The sequence below is a fragment of the Coregonus clupeaformis genome, chromosome 29 (genome assembly GCF_020615455.1).
Source record: "Coregonus clupeaformis isolate EN_2021a chromosome 29, ASM2061545v1, whole genome shotgun sequence".
Taxonomy (NCBI): domain Eukaryota; kingdom Metazoa; phylum Chordata; class Actinopteri; order Salmoniformes; family Salmonidae; genus Coregonus; species Coregonus clupeaformis.
Window position 1 is genome coordinate 49,833,314 of NC_059220.1, and position 18,317 is coordinate 49,851,630.

Below are 18,317 nucleotides of genomic sequence, written 5' to 3' on the forward strand. Positions count from 1 at the left end.
TCCTAAAGAAATCTTGAGGCAGATGTTCTGAGGGGTAGTATTCTCCTGTGGCTGACACTGAAAGGGTACAGAGCTAGCTGTGGATATGTTCACACCAGCGATATTAGACTTTGTCAAACTGTTTGCCCATTATTCTTAAAAGCATTATTCAAGCTCTGTCAAGTTCATGTTGATCATTGCTAGACAGCCATTTTCAAGTCTTGCCATAGATTTTTCAAGCCGATTTAAGTTTAAAACTGTAACTAGGCCACTCAGGAACATTCAAAGTCGTCTTGGTAAGCAACTCCAGTGTAGATACGGCCTTGTGTTTTAAGTTATTGACCTGCCTGCTGAAAGGTGAATTTGTCTCCCAGTGTCTGTTGGAAAGCAGACTGAACCAGGTTTTCCTCTAGGATTTTGCCTGTGCTTATAGCTGTATTCCTTTGTTAGATAGATGTTTGAAACCCTGTATATAATTAGCCTTTTTTTCTGTTTATCTTGGACACGTGAAATGTCTGAACATGTCCTCTTTACTTTTACATATCATTTGCCTTTTGATTTGAGGACATTCCTCTGTTTGATTGTTTGCCATGTGCCTTAGTTCCTTGTTTCTAACATGCTCCATTTATTTATGCTTTGTGCATTCCTTTTGAAATAAAAAATAATGTCACCCATTTACATGCACGTCATGGCTCGACATTAACGCTTGTCCTCTTGTCCGGGACAAGTTTTTAAAAAATTCAGATAAAAAGGATATAGATTTGAGTTGAGGCTTAATTATACTAAACAACAATATATACGCAACATGTGAAGTGTTGGTCCCATGTTTCATGAGCTGAAATAAAAGATCCCAGACATTTTCCATACACACAAAAAGCTTTTCTCTAAAATGTTGTCATGACTGTCCTGTGAGGATCCAAATAGGTCAGATCAGGTTTGCAATGAATAACTTCAACCAGACCCCCTCTCAGGAGGGCAGGAGGGAACTGGTGGGGGGTTTACACCTCAGGCCCTGTTGTAAATCAATGAGAGAATATTCAGGTCTCCCTCTCCAATGTTCAACAGAGGAATGTGCCTTTGTTTCCACAGACTTTTCCCGCCGAAACTCTAACACATTCTAAAGCAAATACTGGAACAATATTTCTAACATAGAATGTGGGAAATGGTCAGAGGCGATCGCCTGAGTGGCGCAGTGGTCTAAGGCACTGCATCGCAGTGTTAACTGTGCCACTAGAGATCCTGGTTCGAATCCAGGCTCTGTCGCAGCCGGCCGCGACCGGGAGACTCATGGGCGGCGCACAATTGGCCCAGCGTCGTCCAGGGTAGGGGAGGGAATGGCCGGCAGGGATGTAGCCCAGTTGATAGAGCATGGCGTTTGCAACGCCAGGGTTGTGGGTTTGATTCCCACGGGGGGCCAGTATAAAAAAAAGATGTATTCACTAACTGTAAGTCGCTCTGGATAAGAGCGTCTGCTAAATGACTAAAATGTAAAAAAATGTAAATGTCTATAGAACACTAATGTCAATTGGGTTGTTATTTTGTGATGTCATAAATTTTTTTATAAAAGGAAATACTGTAACTTGGAAAGTATACCCACTACATGTAGGAAGTTTCCATCCTATACGTTGTGCATGTAATATGAAAAATTATGAAAGTATTTTTGTTAAGAGAGGGATGTGATTTGGGAACACTATAAGAGATAATTGTTTTCCATAAGCTTTGCACAGTAAGTAGTCATGCCCCCGAGTGAGGTCAGAGAGCGTGTCAGCTCGACGGAACTGGCCCTTTCGAGCATAGTGTATAAAAGGATGGGTTACGAATTAACATATCAGACCAGAAAACGTAAACGCGGCAGCTACACGTTTAAAATGGTTGGAACTTTGAATCTCAACACGAGGTAGAGAGAATAAACTCACCTCCCAGACAATCACTGGTACGGCTGATTAGCTGTCCTAAGTAAGGTATCTTCGAAAAAACGAATTTAAGTAGAACCATCCTGCAACTCTCATCACCCCACTGGGGAACCATCGATACGGCTGGCTAGCCTATCTTCAAAGAAGCGACTTCAAGAGTGAATGGAAGGAAAATCAACTCTGTAGTTCTGTTCAGGACTACACGACAAGTCATCAGAGACCGGACAACTACGAAGAAGAGAACAGGAGAAGACTTGTTGGAACCTTTTTGGACAATCAGAGCCTCACAAGCGTGCCGCGAGAAGGTCCAACTCCCTTTCCAGGGGGGTCCTGTCCACCGAGAGATACACGGCGAACTAAGACATTTCACGTAAATACATTCATGATTTCTTATTCAAAGCGGGCGGCGGTTCGTGTGCCAAGTATGAAATTACTGTAGGTGAGAGTAGTTTTTGAATATATCAAGGTTAAGTGTCTCTGCAATTAAAGACTAAGTCTGGGAAAACTCCAGGGTTGGATGGCATACCAGTCGAGGTATACCAAACCTTTTTTGATATACTCAGAGGACCGTTATTAGCATGTTTTAACCACTCCTTCAAGAAGAAGGTCTGATTTCATTATTACTGAAACAGGATACAAGTGGGAAATATAAAGTCCATTAAAAAAATTGGAGGCCCTTACACTTCAATGCTGTGATACAAAAATTCTAGCAAAATGTATAGCGCATAGAATTAAAAAGGTATTGTCGGATATTATTCATTCTAATCAGACAGGTTTTTTACATGGAGGATACATTGGAGATAATATAAGACAAGTAATGGAAACAATAGAACACTATGAAAAATCTGGGAAACCAGGCCTGCTATTCATAGCAGACTTTGAAAAGCCATTTGATAAAGTACGACTGGAGTTTATATATAAATGCCTGGAGCATTTCAATTTAGGAGAATCTCTTATAAAATGAGTTAAAATCATGTATAGTAACCCTAGGTGTAAAATAGTAAATAATGGCTATTTCTCCGAAAGTTTTAAACTGTCAAAAGGAGTAAAACAAGGTTGTCCACTATCGGCATATCTATTTATTATGGCCATCAAAATGTTAGCTATTAAAATCAGATCCAGCAATAATATCAAGGGATTAGAAATCCAGGGCTTAAAAACAAAGGTGTCATTGTACGCTGATGATTCATGTTTTCTTTTAAATCCACAACTTTAATCCCTCCACAGCCTCATAGAGGATCTAGATATATTTTCTAACCTCTCTGGATTACAACCAAATTATGATAAATGTACTATATTACGTATTGGATCACTAAGAAATACAAATGGTACATTACCATGTAGTTTACCAATAAAATGGTCTGATGGTGATGTGGATATACTCGGAATATATATCCCAAATGAAATAAATGATTTCACTCCAATACATTTGAATAGAAAGTTAGCAAAAATAGATAAGATCTTGCTACCATGGAAAGGTAAATACCTGTCTATTTTTGGAAAAATCACCCTGATTAACTCTTTAGTATTATTCCAGTTTACCTACTTGCTTATGGTCTTGCCTACGCCTAGCGAACAGTTGTTTAAATTATATGAGAAAAAAATATTAAATTTTATCTGGAACGGCAAGCCACACAAAATTAAACGGGCCTATTTATATAATGAATATGAATTTGGAGGTCATTGTCCTGTTGAAAAACAAATGATAGTCCCACTAAGCCCAAACCAGATGGGATGGCGTATCAATGCAGAATGCTGTGGTAGCCATGCTGGTTTAGTGTAAAATCTCCAATTTGGACTCCAGACCAAAGGACAAATTTCCACTGGTCTAATGTCCGCCTGGTATGGCAACTGCTCGGCCTCTGACCGCAAGGCACTACAGAGGGTAGTGCGTACGGCCCAGTACATCACTGGGGCCAAGCTTCCTGCCATCCAGGACCTCTATACCAGGCGGTGTCAGAGGAAGGCCCTCAAAATTGTCAAAGACTCCAGCCACCCTAGTCATCGACTGTTCTCTCTGCTACTGCACGGCAAGCGGTACCGGAGCGCCAAGTCTAGGTCCAAAAGGCTTCTCAACAGCTTCTACCCCCAAGCAATAAGAATCCTGAACAGCTAATCATGGCTACCCGGACTATTTGCACTGCCCCCCCCACCCCATCTTTTTACGCTGCTGCTACTCTGTTAATTATTTATGCATAGTCACTTTAAAACTCTACCCACATGTACATATTACCTCAACTAACTCAACTAGCCGGTGCCCCCCCACATTGACTCTGCACCGGTACCCCCCCTGTATATAGCTTCCCTACTGTTATTTTATTTTACTTTTTTTCTCAACACTTTTTTGTTGTTGTTGTTTTATTTTACTTTTTTTATTTAAAAATAAATGCATTGTTGGTAAAGGGCTGTAAGTATGCATTTCACGGTAATGTCTACACCTGTTGTATTCGGCACGTGGCAAATAAAATTTGATTTGATAGATATTGCGCGTGTTTCTTGGCCCAAGCAAGTCTCTTCTTCTTATTGGTGTCCTTTAGTAGTGGTTTCTTTGCAGCAATTCGACCATGAAGGCCTTATTCACACAGTCTCCTCTGAACCGTTGATGTTGAGATGTGTCTGTTACTTGAACTCTGTGAAGCGTTTATTTGGGCTGTAATTTCTGAGGCTGGTAACTAGCTAGTTAGCTAGATAGCTATAAAGTTACACTACAGTACATTGTAGGTATAGCAAACACAGCTAGCTAAACTTGGCTAGCTTGGCTTGTAGTGATACTAGCAAGCCGAGTTATTGCCAAATCAATTATCAAATTGTACTGTACTTAACACTTCCTTGTGTAAAAAGAGAGCTTATAGCAAAACACCTTACTCGTTTGTAATTTACCCTCCTGGTCCAGCTGGTCTAGGCTGCCGCCGCTGCTTGCTGGTCTCAATAATTTTTCTCGCTGTCGCAACTCCTCTTCAGTGTATTCCGGCTCAAATAGAATAGGGCTGTATGCTCCTATGCAAAATAATAATTTGTCATCCAGCTCTTCTTGGAAAAAGGAATCATCAGGAACAGCCATTGTAGCTAATTATTTAGCCATCTCGGATAAGCAGTGAGTGCACTGTAACAGCTCCTGTGATCCTGTAAACTAGTACCGCCCCCATTTTCAAAAGCCTGCCTTCGAGGGTGGGAACAAGGAAGTATGGCTCCTGTCAGGCTGTAGTCTTTACAAAGCCAGGGGAAATTAGTCAACCTAGATATTCTGCAATGTCCTGGCAGATAGGAACATCGTTGAGAAAAGTCCAATGGCTCTATAGAACAAGAACAACCTCTCGCTGCTAGCGGGATCGTGCAATGGGAGAAACACAAAGGTCACAATAATTGCTACAAAACATGCCTCGATTCCTTTTTATATCAGACTGCAGGCCCAATCAACCAATGGTTGAACTCTCCTAGCGCAAAAATTAATAAATACACATAGTGCATAATTATGTCTGAAACAACCTCTCATCACTCATAATTATGTAGGGAGACCTGAAAAACATCCCAAATAGTGTCTAGCGGTGTAGTTTACATTTAATATGCCATTGAAACCAGCATTTGTCTCATGTTCTATTGGTTTTCAAATCAACAATTTTTTTTTTCAGCAGCCAAAAGGCATAATCCTAGTCATATAAGTAACCCATGTTAGTTGATGCATCTTTAGATCTCCCCTCTTTCTTAACTTCTAACAGATATTTTCATCTCTGTCACATGAAACCACTCACGTGTGCGGTGCACTTTTGAGAATGGTGTTTTCCGCTAATTTCATTTTGGAACATTCCCGCGTACCCTACAGCCATTTGCGCATTGTTGAGCTTATAAGATGAAGAAATTCAACTTTATCAACATTTTAAGCTAAATGTTCTGATCTGTTGCATCTGTGGTTGTATGAATTTTGGATCTGTCGTCCCAGAACTGTCCCAGAACCGTATACATTTTTTATCGTCCCAGGAACAACCTTAATTTCGATCCCTGGAGGGAATTATTTGATAAAGACTTCAAAAATGTGGTTGTAATTGTAATGTTTCAATATTTTATAGACTACCAATGGTGGCCAGCAATCTTCCAGGAGAGCCTTAAAGGTACAGTGTTGTATTTTGAGACAGGCTTGAATATGCAAAGAAGTCAATAGGCATAGTGTTGCCTACATTTTTGTCTAATTCTCTATGGTAAAAAAAAAAATGTATTTTGTAAAGTGGTTCCTTGCATCATATAATTATGTAAAAATGGCTACAGACAAGTGACTTGAGCTTTTGGACAAGTGTCTAAAAAAGTCAAATGTCAGACCCTGCACGTTATTTTGCATGATCTAACAACTGATTCCTCAACATAGCCATAAAAGAAAAGATAAGCAGATGTTTGCTTTACTTTGATGCGGACACTCATCTTCAGTTTCTGGGAGGACACCGAAAAAGATTCCTGATGCACAATATGGTGTACTACTAATCACCATGACGTGATTAATTGAAATTCTCTTGGCCCCAGACCAGCCCACTTTATACGACTTCCCAGAGGTGGGGGCTAATGGCTCGGCAGTTTCTCACCCCAGCAGAGATTAAAGATTAAACTGGGTTTCATAGGGGATGTGGGGACCTTTTGGTTTATCTTCCTGATTTCATCTTGAAAGGGCTTTGCCGTCACGCCTGGCTTTGCTGTCACGCCGTTCACGGCCTCCCAGAGTTCGGGACTCAACTGGTTTAGAGTTTATGCATTTGTTAGGCTATAGAGAAACATTGTCATATGCATACAACTGCGGAGTTGTGAATTAGAGAGTCCAGTGGTTTGCATACAGTTGATATTGTACAGCAAAAGTATAGATAAATTCAAACTACAAGATTATATCTCCCTAAACTGGGTGTCTTATCTTGTATCTTGGGTTTAATAAGAAACTTTTCAATTTTGAGACTCATTGTTCCCGTTTGGAATCTAAATCCCCCACCAACTGAAGTTAAAACAAGTGAAATCACTGAAGCAGGAGAGTAACAAAAGGGGTGTTTTAGTGGCTTCATATCTGTTTTTTTTTTTCTCTCCAATCTCCCACGACCCGAAGTGTCATATTTCTGTCTTAGTGTGTATGTCTGTACTGCAGTCCACCGTATACATTCCCCATTTACAAAACAGTACAATAGATACCAATTTGCTGAAGTCAGTGCAATGTGAGAGTGCTCAGAAGCAACTAGTGTCCCAACTGCTTGTGCACAGATTCCACAAGTTAGCTTTACCGATCAATTAATGTTACCAAAACTATTCGTACTGCATTCTGCCTCGATGTACCTTGAATTAAATGACCCTTAATACTTTTACTGTCCCTAGTACAACACACAAACACACCAACTCCCCCATTCTCTGGTGGTGCATATGAAATGAACCATAGCCCTGAGGGGAACCTGGCTTAGCTTTCTTCACCCCAACCCCCCTCCCCTCCCTCTGTGACTCACCTCTCAGCCCTGCAGCAGTCAGCAGAACACAACACAGCCCAGGCTGTGATCGGGCCTTGGTTTTTGCAGTGCTGATGGCACTTTGATGGCCCCATAAATTCTGGAGTGTTTAACTCTTTTGGATGCCTTAATCCCTCTTCCAGGAAACAATTTATTTCTACTGGCATAAAAAAAAAGATTGTTGTCTGAATGGCTAGTCAGCTACACAGACCTTTGGTGTTTCCTTTTTATTTATTTTTCACATGCATGGTTAGGCCTGTCAGGTGATTGCCTCTTAGAAAAGTTTGGTTCTTTGATTTTGTTCATTGGCGTTTCTTTTGCTGAGTGAACATGGTATAGTGCTGCACTCCATTTTTTTGCCAGTAGCATGTTTGCTTTGTGTAAATTTGGTGGCGTCAATGTTATGCGCGGGTTGGCGAACTGAGGAAAGAGGCTGGGTCTGAAGCCATAATCTTGCAGGATCAACACAGTGAGTCAATTAGTGTTTCTCACTGCCAGCCTCCTCTTCTGCACGTTTAGAAAAACCCACTCTGTTCACTTGGACGTACTAACCATTTTAAGCTTATTTTTGCTATGACTCTAGAGTCAATATAATAATGCACAGTGGTGTTGTAGAAGTGCTGTATTATATAATTACAGTAGTGACATCGGGGGACTGTGTGTTTACATTTCCAGATAGAGGCATAAGGACTTTGCTACTCTTGTGATATTGGTGTCCAAAGTGGGATCACAACCACATGGGTCATCATTGGAAGCATGTCATAGAACTTTTGGGAAATTAGAGAACGCATGCTTTCTTGAAAATGTATGACCAGGTTTGGATATTGGAAAATTCACTAGAATACGGAGCTTTGAATGGACAGAAAAAAGTGTTACCCAAAAATACACATTTATATTGTTTTATTATACTGCCAGTATCCTTTCCAGTCAAAGGAGCATACAATTCTAGCTTCTCCTGGTTGCTACCCCAGTTCTTTCATCATCCACTGAACCACAACACCCTCCCCCCTCCTCTTCCACGAGCAACACATTTTACGTGGCAAGGCATTAGAAGCGGAGTCAGGGTTGGCTGCAAAGCTGGACTGGTAACAAAGCAAAATCCACTCATCACGTAAGGCCCCTTTTCCTCTTTCCCTCCCGTCTTCCCCTGAAGTTTTCCTTCTTTCTAAATTGAGTGCAGGCATTCCTACTTTCACAGAGGCTGCGCTGTTAGTGTGGACAATTGGATGACGCTTGCGCACACAAGTCTGTCTCTCACGCACACATACACAGTGGCCACCCCTTTGGTCTGTGCTTCTCCTGTTCTGGAGGGTTGGTGTGATTGTAGTTGCCAGGCCAGACAAAACAGCTCAGAGTGGGTCTGGACAATACATATCATCCTGGCTTCCTTCCTATGAGAGGAGACAGATGAGGACCACTCACAGGCTTGTTCCTGGAAGCGGTAGTTAGTCACTATGAAGATGTCACTACGAAGGGAGGCCCCCATGGAGTCCTTATTGGACTGCACATGCCAGTGATTAGTTACCACTGCTATGCCATGCAGTCCAAGCTATCCTCTTCTTCTGAATCTGTGTACATTTGTGACAGACCCTCGTTGAGGACCGTTTATCACACTTATGAAAAGAGCAAATGAAGAAAAAATAAGGACAAGACCATAAGCCAAAATGATGGATAGATCAAAGACATTGTGCTCGGGAGGCTTAATCTATTCAATTAACTTTGCTTTTGATCTCGTCATTAGCATCCGATACTTCGGCAGAGCAACTGTCATCAATCAGTAACAGTTTGAGTCAACACTGGCCAAGCAGTTCTTTACTCTCTCCAGGGGGTCCTTATTGATGAGGGGCCCCAAGCTGGGGGTTACTGTTTCCCCATCCGTCACGCCCGTATGGGAGATTACAGGAAATACAATCACAATGTCAGATTCCTTGTATCCCCTTCTTAAGACTAAGGTTTGGGAAAGGGATCCGTTTTGAAAGAAAGAAGAGGAGACCAAGACAGAGCGCCACAAAGGAAGTTGGATTTGCAGACCTGTTTTGATCTCAAAAAAGCATTTGATTGAGTTGACAGAAAATAGAGTAAAAAGGAAAGACAAGCCACAACATGCATCTACACTCATAGACCACAGTTGTTTATGCTAATGTTAGATTGCTCATGCAGCACCTTAGCTCACACTGTTACGACTCCAGTCTCTAACAATGCTAAGAACCACCCGAAGGATAAAAGGTCACAGCGTAGTGGACGGAGCTAACCGTGAGAGAGCATCAGCGCTCGTCCGTGGCTACCGCTTCTATCGTTTGATTGACAGGCTTCCCAATCTAACCTTCACCAAAGTGTGTCGAGGGCAGCTGCAGCGGGGCTGAGGTTGTCAGCTCCAGTGAGCGTCACGTGGGGATGTGACGCTGTCACATGCCAGTCTCAGGGAGTGAGGCATTGTTTATAAGAATAAGAATGCCAACTTGAAATAGAAATTTGCAAATGATCGCAAATGTTCTGGCAACTTGGCTGATAATGTGGAACCTTCTTTTCTCTCAATATTCTTTGGTCTGTTCTTTTTATTTTTTTGTCATTTAGCAGACACTCTTATCCAGAGTGACTTACAGGAGCAATTAGGGTTAAGTGCCTTGCTCAAGGGCACATCGGCAGAGTTTTCACCTAGTCGGCTCGGGGATTAGAACCAGCGACCTTTCAGTTACTGGCACAACGCTCTTAAACAATAAGCTACCTGTTATGTCTCTTCGTGTGTTAGTGCCAACCTCCTTGAGTTTTGGTGTGGACAGGGTGTAGTCATTGTCTCACCAGAACTGTGAACTTGCCAAAGTGGGACCATACATTTCCACATGGTAAGCACATCCCAACCAAACAGGATATAAACATACAGTGCATTCGGAAAGTATTCAGACCCCTTGACTTTTTCCACTTTTTGTTACATTAGTCTTATTCTAAAATGGATTTTAAAAAATTATCATCCTCAATCTACACACAATACCACATAATGACAAAGCGAAAACAGGTTTAGAAATGGTAGCAAATTTCTTAAAAATAAAAAACATACATTATTTACATAAGTATTCATACCCTTTGCTATGCGACTCAATTGAGCTCAGGTGCATCCTGTTTCCATTGATCATCCTTGAGATGTTTTTACAACTTGATTGGAGTCCACCTGTGGTAAATTCAATTGATTGGACATGATTTGGAAAGGCACACACCTGTCTATATAAAGGTCCCACAGTTGACAGTGCATGTCAGAGTAAAAACCAAGCCATGAGGTCGAAGGAATTGTCCGTAGAGCTCTGAGACAGGATTGTGTCGAGCTACAGATCTGGGGATGGGTACCAAAACATTTCTGCAGCATTGAAGGTCCCCAAGAACACAGTGGCCCCCATCATTCTTAAATGGAAGAAATTTGGAACCAAAAAGACTCTTCCTAAAGCTGGCCGCCCGGCCAAACTGAGCATTCGGGGGAGAAGGGTCTTCGTCAGGGAGGTGACCAAGAACCCGATGGTCACTCTGACAGAGCTCAAGAGTTCCTCTGTGGAGATGGGAGAACCTTCCAGAAGGACAACCATCTCTGCAGCACTGCACTAATTAGGCCAGAGTGGCCAGACGGAAGCCACTCCTCAGTAAAAGGCACATCACAGCCCGCTTGGAGTTTGCCAAAAGGCACATAAAGGACTGTCAGACCATGAGAAACAAGATTCTCTGGTCTGATAAAACCAAGGTTGAATGCCAAGCGTCACGTCTGGAGGAAACCTGGCACCATTCCGATGGTGAAGCATGGTGGTGGCAGCATCAGGCTGTGGGGATGTTTTTCAGCGGCAGGGACTGGGAGACTAGTCAGGATCGAGAGAAAGATTAAAGAAGCAAAGTACATAGAGATCCTTGATAAAAACCTGCTCCAGAGCACTCAGGACCTCAGACTGGTGCTAAGGTTTGCCTTCGAACAGGACAACGACTCTAAGCACACAGCCAAGACAACGCAGGAGTGGAGCGACGCTCCCCATCCAACCTGACAGAGCTTGAGAGGATCTGCAGAGAAGAATGGGAGAAACACCCCAAATACAGGTGTGCCAAGGTTGTAGCGTCATACCCAAGAAGACTCGAGGCTGTAAACGCTGCCAATGGTGCTTCAACAAAGTACTGAGTAAAGGGTCTGAATACTTATGTAAATACGACATTTCATTTTTTTCTAAAAACCTGTTTTTGCTTTGTCATTATGGGGTATTGTGTGTACATTGATGAGGGGAAAAAACTATTTATGTGGAGAAAGTCAGGGGGTCTGAATACTTTCCGAATGCACATTTTCTCCCCCTGTATTCACTTTTTCCAGTCTCTCACCAATCCCTGAAAGTCACCTCTGGTCACCTTTGACTCTAGCCTTGGCTCTTGGCTGATGAGAGTTCTGAATGGGGGATGGGGTGGGAGGCTACTTGGGGGAGGGGTGGAGGTGTTCGGGGAAGAGTGCAATGAACTATTTGAGAGGCAGAACGGTGAGTAATTGGCCAGGCTTGTGAGAACCAGTGGCAGGGGCCATCTGTGGTTAAATCTGAGCGCGTTGCCACATTCCTCTATGCGTTTTCCTATCAGTGATCTAACACCCTCTTCTAATCCAATCTATCCTAGCCTACCCCCCTGGGCGCCTATTGCACATTCCATCGTCACTGTCAATAGCAGAGAGAAAGAAAGATTAAACCCATGACAAACCGATAGGCAATCCCAGAGGAGTGTTAGACTATAAAACTGCCAGGATGGCAGAAAACTGGGATGGGGGAGATGCCCAAAGGACTTATTCGCACATTTGACGAATCCTAACTTGGGATCTGCGCGCTGAACTTGGACTTCTAAAAACCATGCATTGATGTCAATAATAGATGTGTGCAAAAAACTTGATCTGAAATTAGGGTTTTGCCCCTTGGGAGTCTCCAGACTTTTAATTGGTTCTCCTCCTCACCAATTACTACACAGAGGTTGTTTTCTTTCAACTTGCCTATAACCTCAGGTTGTTTCGGATACACGAGACAAACTGATAAAGTATACATCAATACAATATGCGTAAATTAGCAAAAATGTATTTATTTTACTGTAAAAGTAAGTATCTTGTTTAATACTGTAAATGGGTTGTGTCAAAAAGGAACAAAAATGTCTATGAAATTTAGCTCATGAAATGTCCTAGTACAATACATTTCCTATTTTGCATTTGTATTTTAGTTATAGCATTTGTATTGAAGCCTCTGATAATTATATTTAGTTTGCACAGATCAAGTTTAGGTATGTATCATTTGAAATAAATAATGTGCTTAGAAATATGACTTGTAAATGTTGATAATGCTTTACTTTTATTAATACTGGAAAAGTCATCATTAATATTTCAAAAATACCCTTTTTATTTCTATACATTTTTATATTGACTTGTACACTGTACTCTATGAACATATACAATTTTGGTAATGGTATAATTCTGCCATGTTGACCCTGTCAAAAGACAAATCTCTTCATCTAAATATGTTGGTGAGAAAAAAAGTAAAATGTATTATATTATTCTGGCATATTATATTTAAATGATACCAAAAAAAATGTAAATATACGATAACGATTTGAAAATGTAAGCTAAATATTCTTAATACACCTGTGAGTACAAACAGAACATTATGCAAGTGAATACATCGGTCTTGTTATGTCTTATCTTCAGTTGTTTATAACAAAACTGGGAATCTCACACTGGCTAGGACAATTAGATGTGATAATACATTTGTTTGTCATAAAGGGTGAGTATTAGGCCGTTTCAGACTAATGGCTGAGGCATTTGAACGGACAGTGGGGAGGCTTGTTCAAAAAGCGTCATAGCACCCCCTAACGTTGCCAAGAGTTGGTCAGACAGTTAAATAACATCTTTAGTCTCAGTTCCTCTTGATTCGTTTTTCCAAGTTTCATGAGGAATTAAGTCATAGTCCTTTATTTGTTTACATTAAATTAATCTCTATTTTTGCATTTAAGCCTCAGATTTGTCCACTTCTTCGACAGTGTGCGGGTCTCCATCTCTCCTACAAGCTTACATTCAATTCTAAATGAGGGAATTAATATTTCATTCTTAGTAGGGAATTCTCGCAGCAAGGTCATAGTTGTTTGCCGAAAGTACTTTGTCCTTTAAAACTCTCTTATTAGCCACATCTCAATTGAATTGTTGACACATTCAGTGCATGTTTTTTTTGCTATGCGAGTATGGTATTGGAGTAGTAACGACTGTTTGTCTCTACACAGGGAGCCGGAGACAGTTTCATTGGTGCCCTGGCCTTCTACATGGCTCACTTTCCCACAATGTCCCTGGAGGAGATGGCCAGGAGAGCCAATCAGGTGGCAGGAGTGAGTGTACAGACAATTGGGACGCAGAAGTCTTATCCCTCTAAAAAGGACCTACCCACAGACCTTTTCTAGAGAAGGCGGCAACTTGCACGCTAAATGGACACTGTGCCAAGTACTGTATCAACTAATTAAACGACTATGTAAATAACTTAATGGAATGATGACCATTGTCCTTTATTAAATCTGCCATACCAGTATTATCATGTTTTAATATTCCAATGTGTCATTGAAATGAATGAGATTTAAATACTTTTAATACATTTTGCTTCATACTAAATGTGTTCCACAAACTCATCATTGAAACAATTTCTGTCACTCAAACATTGTTTTTCATAAGCTTTGACCATATCAACAAATGGGACATAATTATGTCAAACACATTTAAGAGGGAAAAGACAACTTGAATCATTTCATTTTTATTCTGACCTACAATGAGGATACATATAATTTACTTTAATTTTAATGTCAGAAAAACTAGTGAAAAAGTTAACACCAAACCCAGAATAGTTTGTACCATTGATGGGTTGTAAGTTTGTCTAGACCAAAACAGTATTCTGTACTGAATTACCGTAATGTTGTAAAAGCTTATTATGATCATTCAGAGTGAAACAAGTGAATAGTTCTCCTTTCATGTTTCCATTATTTCTTAGGATGGCAGATATGATACTCTTGCAGAACAAAGATCATCAATAAAATGTGCCTAAGGTAGAGAAATATGATACAAGTGGACAAAAACATGAAACAAGCTACTTCTTACTTATTGAAGAATAATTATCTCAATAGCTAGGTTTCCATCCAATTGGCAAGATTTTCATGCAAATATTCAAAAATCTGCATAAGAACAATATATGCAAATATCCCCACCAGATGTGTGTTTCCATCAAAATGACTTGTTGCGGATAAAAGGTTGTGCGTTATGACGCAGTGCACATCAAACTATATTTACAGAATAAAAAATACAAGTGAAATTGGTTTCCATCCCATTGTCAACTCTACTGATGGTTTTGTCACAACAAATGTTGCGTTATATAGCAAATGTGCCTACTCTGGTCTTTGCATGTGCGCTCGAGCCAACAGCTCACAGGTACAGTGCAGGTAGGCTACCATGATCTGATTATGATGGATAAGAGCGAGATTATTATTGGAAAGGAGCATCAAGCTCATCACTGTGCACTTTTGTCACCCTGTGAAGTTCATCATAACTTATTTAATCTGTAGCCTAATAAACTGCATGCTTTCCCAAGTCGTAGTGGGAGAACCACACAGCAAATCATGATGGTTATTATATCAATATTTGCACATAAAGGCATTTCCACCGCCATTTCTCGCATTAATTAATTTTACAGACACAAAAAGATCCCACCTTGTGTAGCGTATTTTGTTGTCGACCTTTGGAAAGTTTAACAAATTTGCTGTTTCCATCAGGCCTGTCGTGAATTTTTTTATCCGACATGTACTTTGGATGGAAACCTGGTTATTGATGTGAATGGACACAGAACTGCTTGAGGTTTTGCCACCGCTTGGTTCATCCCAAATGTTTACAATGAGTTGATGTGGTCCATGAATAGTCCAATAGGTACTCCTTAGCTCTTCTCACGAATGATGGTCGACACATTTCAGATAATACAATGTCAGTGAAATCATCTGATTAGATGTTGCAGATTCATGGTTAAATCGACCTGATCTTCTTCTTTTCGTGAAAGAGGACGTGTTTGTTTACTGCAAAGACAGAAATACAATTCTGAAGTGGGCGCACAATGAAAAGCTATGTGCAAAGTGTAGGTTTAACAGGTAAGCATTGCAAACCAGTTGAAAGTGTTATGAGGGTATAATTGTGAAGCAGGGGCAAATGACTAGGCCTACATAGTATGACTTGAATTATATCGAACACAAATGTTACCTGATATGAGCTGAACATTAAATCACTATTCAATCTATATTATACACAGTAGGACTGCAAAATGCCACTATTGGCTCTTTGAGTATGATGATGTCATATGTCTGAGTCTACATTAAAGCCACACTGTGGCTGTCTGAAATGTTCTGTAAAAAACCCTTGCTTCCTCTGTCCATGTTTCCTTAGGCTAATTCCTCTCAGCTCATTGGAGGAGGAGGTCTGAGTGAGGACCAATGAGCTTTGAGAGAAACGGAGGAAACAAGGACAGAGAAAGCAAGGACTTGACGCAAGTAACGTTTTCGACACAGCCCTTGTGAGAGGCCAGTGTCCACTTGGCATCAGTGATAAATCCCTGAGAGAAAGTCTAATAGTTTGCTTCCATACAATGGTAATCAGAGAGGGTTTGTAGTTTACCCAAAGGGTCATTTTTTCGCAGCACCAGTTTCTCACGTAGTCGGTTCCTCTTGGTGTTGAAGCAGTAACCTGTCCCTGCAGCACTCACCATTTGCACTAGGACAGTCCTGTAACAGATGCAATGGTTACTTTATGTGATAACACTTGTTATAGGCCACAAGAATTATGAAAAATATATACTACATGTCCATTGGTATTCCTTGGGTCACTTTTATCAAAGAGCAGATTGAGGATAATATTACAGCAAACAGTTCAGAGAAAGACATCAAACCTAAGCTCCAATCTGTACTGTATGAAGCTTTTACTAGGAAGTAGTTTCGCTGAGGGTATAATAAATCGTCCATTGGTTAGCTATGGTAATAAAGTAGAACGTCTATGCACAAATTATGAGGTGGAGAAGGAAATCAATTACTTACTTTGACTTGGCCTTGGCCACTTGTGTATATGGAAAAGAGCATATAGTGAAATCAGATGGGCAAGATCATAACTCACTTAGCTAGTTATGTTAGCTAGCTTTCAGTTTAACTAGCTAGCTAATTAGTATAACACTCGCCATGGCTAGCTAGCTTAGCTTCTGATTGAGCAAGCTAACGTTAGTCAACACGACATCTCCATCTATAAAACGTTGTTCCAGAATGTAGCTAACTACTTAATCTAGCTAGTTAACAAATGACATGCTGACTCAATGCTACTAGCCAGCGAATCATAGCTAGCTAGCTAAAATCGAGCCAGAGCATAGAGCCAGCCAACCAATTCTATATTTCGCCATGCAACTCAGTGAAAAACTATCATATACAGCAACGTATTCAAGCATACTTACGATTTACAGCAGTGAGGAACATTTTCAATATAGTATTACAACAGCTAGCTAGTTTAGGGTAAGTCACATTGACGTACCAAAGCACAACTTCCGGGTTGCTGCCCTTGTCATCCGGGTCATTCATTTCGTCTTCTTCTTCTGTGGGTTTTATGGCTGACTACAACCCAAAAAGGTGTATTACCGCACCAACTGGACGGGATGAAACCAAAACAAGATAAAAACGTAAATCCATACGTGATAAGAAAACTAACTTAATCCACCCAAATAAAACTAAATAAAGATTGTACATTGACAAAACAAAACAAAACTCCCACTTCTTCCTTCTTTCAATTCTCCATATCTCCCTTCTCAGGCTCTAGGGCAGGGTTCTTCAATTCCGGTCCTGGAGGGCCGAAACACTTCTGTTTTTTATTTCTACCTGGTAGTTAATTGCACTCACCTGGTGTCCCAGGTCTGAATTAGCCCATGATTAGAAGGAGAGGATGAAAAACAGAGGTGTTTCGGCCCTCCAGGACCGGAATTGAAGAACCCTGCTCTAGGGCCTGAGAGGGTGGTACGGCTTGTGACAATATTCCATGTAACTCGAGAAATCTTCAGCCCCAGGAACCACTCCGCCGCTTCCAAAATGATTTCTATCTTCCTGGACCTTCTCTCCACCTTGGCAGTGCCATTTATCACCATAGCTATAACAGCCACAAAGTCCACCTTCTTAACCTTTAAAATATCATGATCCTGCTGGTGAAAGGCAATCCCTGCAGCCTGCAGTGAAGGCCTATCCACCACCATGGACTCTTCAAGTGCACCATTCAAACCCTCAACCCTTTTAACAGGTGCTGCATATGATATGCTCTGGAAAGCCCTGACTTTGGCCACCTCATTCTCTTTCACCCTTGTGGGGCATTCAAAAGACGTGGCTTCATGGTTCCCACCACAATTGCAACATGTCACATTTTCATCACTTTTATAACACATTATATGATATTTTCCACAACTTGGACATCTCGGCTTCTCCCTTCTGCAAACACTTGAAACATGACCAAAAGCTTTACAGTGATCACACTGCATTGGTCTTAGTTCTGTAGTTAATATACCCTAACTTCACTTGAGTAGGGAGAGACTCCATATCAAAAAACAAAAGAACAGATAGACTCTTAACTTTTTCTTCATTCACCACAAAATTCATCCAACATGCATCAATCACTCCAGGAATATTTTTCATCTCTTCAATATCTACTTCCCACAAGACTCCAGATATAACCCCCTTGAGGGGTGCCCTGTTCCGAAGAGACACACAACACTTCAAGCATATCAAATCGGGTGAGACGCAACACACGTTTCTTCTGATCCTCAGAAGCACAACAAATCAAAACGTCCAACGTAATTTCCAGGTCATTAACCCTTTCATTCCACTGAGCTATTTGTTTTTTCTGCACCTATGAAATAATTGGAGTATCTAATATTAGTAAAAA

The 18,317-nt window shown here is 40.9% G+C and overlaps 2 protein-coding genes across 5 annotated transcripts in view; one reads left to right on the forward strand and one right to left on the reverse strand.

The window, feature by feature from the left end:
• rbks (ribokinase) overlaps positions 1 to 13,932 on the forward strand; it is a 100,255-nt gene extending 86,323 nt beyond the window's left edge. For all 4 annotated transcript variants that reach the window (XM_041855639.2, XM_041855640.2, XM_041855641.2 and 1 more), the window contains one exon: positions 13,616 to 13,932. In XM_041855639.2, coding sequence (XP_041711573.1) covers positions 13,616 to 13,789 — 174 coding nt within the window. In that variant the 3' untranslated portion in view covers positions 13,790 to 13,932. The remainder of the gene's footprint in view (positions 1 to 13,615) is intronic.
• Positions 13,933 to 14,117: 185 nt separating this feature from the next.
• Positions 14,118 to 16,964, reverse strand: mrpl33 (mitochondrial ribosomal protein L33). The gene is made up of 4 exons (XM_041855643.1): positions 16,849 to 16,964; positions 16,445 to 16,463; positions 16,029 to 16,135; positions 14,118 to 15,436 (listed from the first exon to the last, which is right to left on the reverse strand). The coding sequence occupies exons 1-4, from the start codon at positions 16,868 to 16,870 to the stop codon at positions 15,387 to 15,389; spliced, it is 198 nt and encodes a 65-aa protein (XP_041711577.1). The 5' UTR covers positions 16,871 to 16,964; the 3' UTR covers positions 14,118 to 15,386.
• Between the last annotated feature and the right edge of the window lie 1,353 nt (positions 16,965 to 18,317).